The sequence below is a fragment of the Pundamilia nyererei genome, unplaced genomic scaffold, assembly GCF_000239375.1.
Source record: "Pundamilia nyererei isolate P.nyererei 1_Seehausen unplaced genomic scaffold, PunNye1.0 scaffold00190, whole genome shotgun sequence".
NCBI classification, from domain to species: domain Eukaryota; kingdom Metazoa; phylum Chordata; class Actinopteri; order Cichliformes; family Cichlidae; genus Pundamilia; species Pundamilia nyererei.
The window spans coordinates 196,293-197,246 of record NW_005187591.1 but is presented as its reverse complement, the minus strand read 5'-3'; the positions used below and the strand labels follow the sequence as shown (position 1 = coordinate 197,246).

Below are 954 nucleotides of genomic sequence, written 5' to 3'. Positions count from 1 at the left end.
GTGAACCAACAGAGGACAGAACCGTTCGTTCCAGCCATATAATATTTAAATACAGCTGACATTTTTTGTTCCTGCTGGGCTCTGAGTTACTTTTAGTGGCACGCTCTGCAGTTTCTCTCTTTCGCTTTCCATCGAAGCAGAAACTCGGTGTCACAGTTCACATCAGCACACGTTTAAAAGCTTTTCTAATCAATCCAACCTGTCAGACGTAACAGCCAGTCTCAAAACTATTCAGAGCTGTGCTTTGGATTTATTTTTGAAAACTTTTTTATTAGTAGCTAATATATAACAACGTGCTGCTTTAACAATAAATCACTTACAACGCACGGATGGGTTTTAATCAGAATTGTGTGATTTGCGTGCTGCTAGGTGTTGAACTCCGTTTGCATGTTTGAGCAGGAGCAGATGTTCAGATCGGATGCGGGCCGGACAGTCCTCTGCATGCTGCAGTTTTGGGGGGAGGAGCTGACGTTGTGCATCTTCTCCTGGACTTTGGAGCTGATGGGTGTCGCAGGAACGCTGAGGCGAAGACTCCTCTTGATCTGTCGAAGCCAAACAGCTCAGTGAGAGCTGCACTGCTGAGCAGAGGTGTGTTATTGTCCTGTCATTGTTTCATATTGTTATTATTGTTTTACATTGTTTCTTTTTAATGGTATTTTTATATTGTTAAGCACTTTGAGCATTGTCTGTCTGGAAATGTCCTATATAAATAACTTTGACCTTGACCTTTGACCTTTTTGCACTTACATAGAGGACCCTCACTTCCTTTTATTAGCAGCTGTGATCTGCCTCCTGTTCCCAGGTCCCTGCTCTCTGTCTCAGCTCTGTCGCTTACGTATTCGTCGAAGTCTCGGAAAGAGTCGTCTGCACAGGGCCTCGAGCCTCTTTGTCCCTCACAGTATCAAGGACTTCCTCCTCTACCAATGACACATCTCTGCCGTCCTTTGCTTTTTT

The 954-nt window shown here is 44.1% G+C and overlaps 1 protein-coding gene across 1 annotated transcript in view; it reads left to right on the top strand.

The window, feature by feature from the left end:
• asb11 (ankyrin repeat and SOCS box containing 11) overlaps positions 1-954 on the top strand; it is a 5,605-nt gene extending 4,651 nt beyond the window's left edge. Inside the window, exons 6-7 of the mRNA XM_005747160.1 lie at positions 400-588; positions 803-954. Coding sequence (XP_005747217.1) covers positions 400-588; positions 803-927 — 314 coding nt within the window. The 3' untranslated portion in view covers positions 928-954. The remainder of the gene's footprint in view (positions 1-399; positions 589-802) is intronic.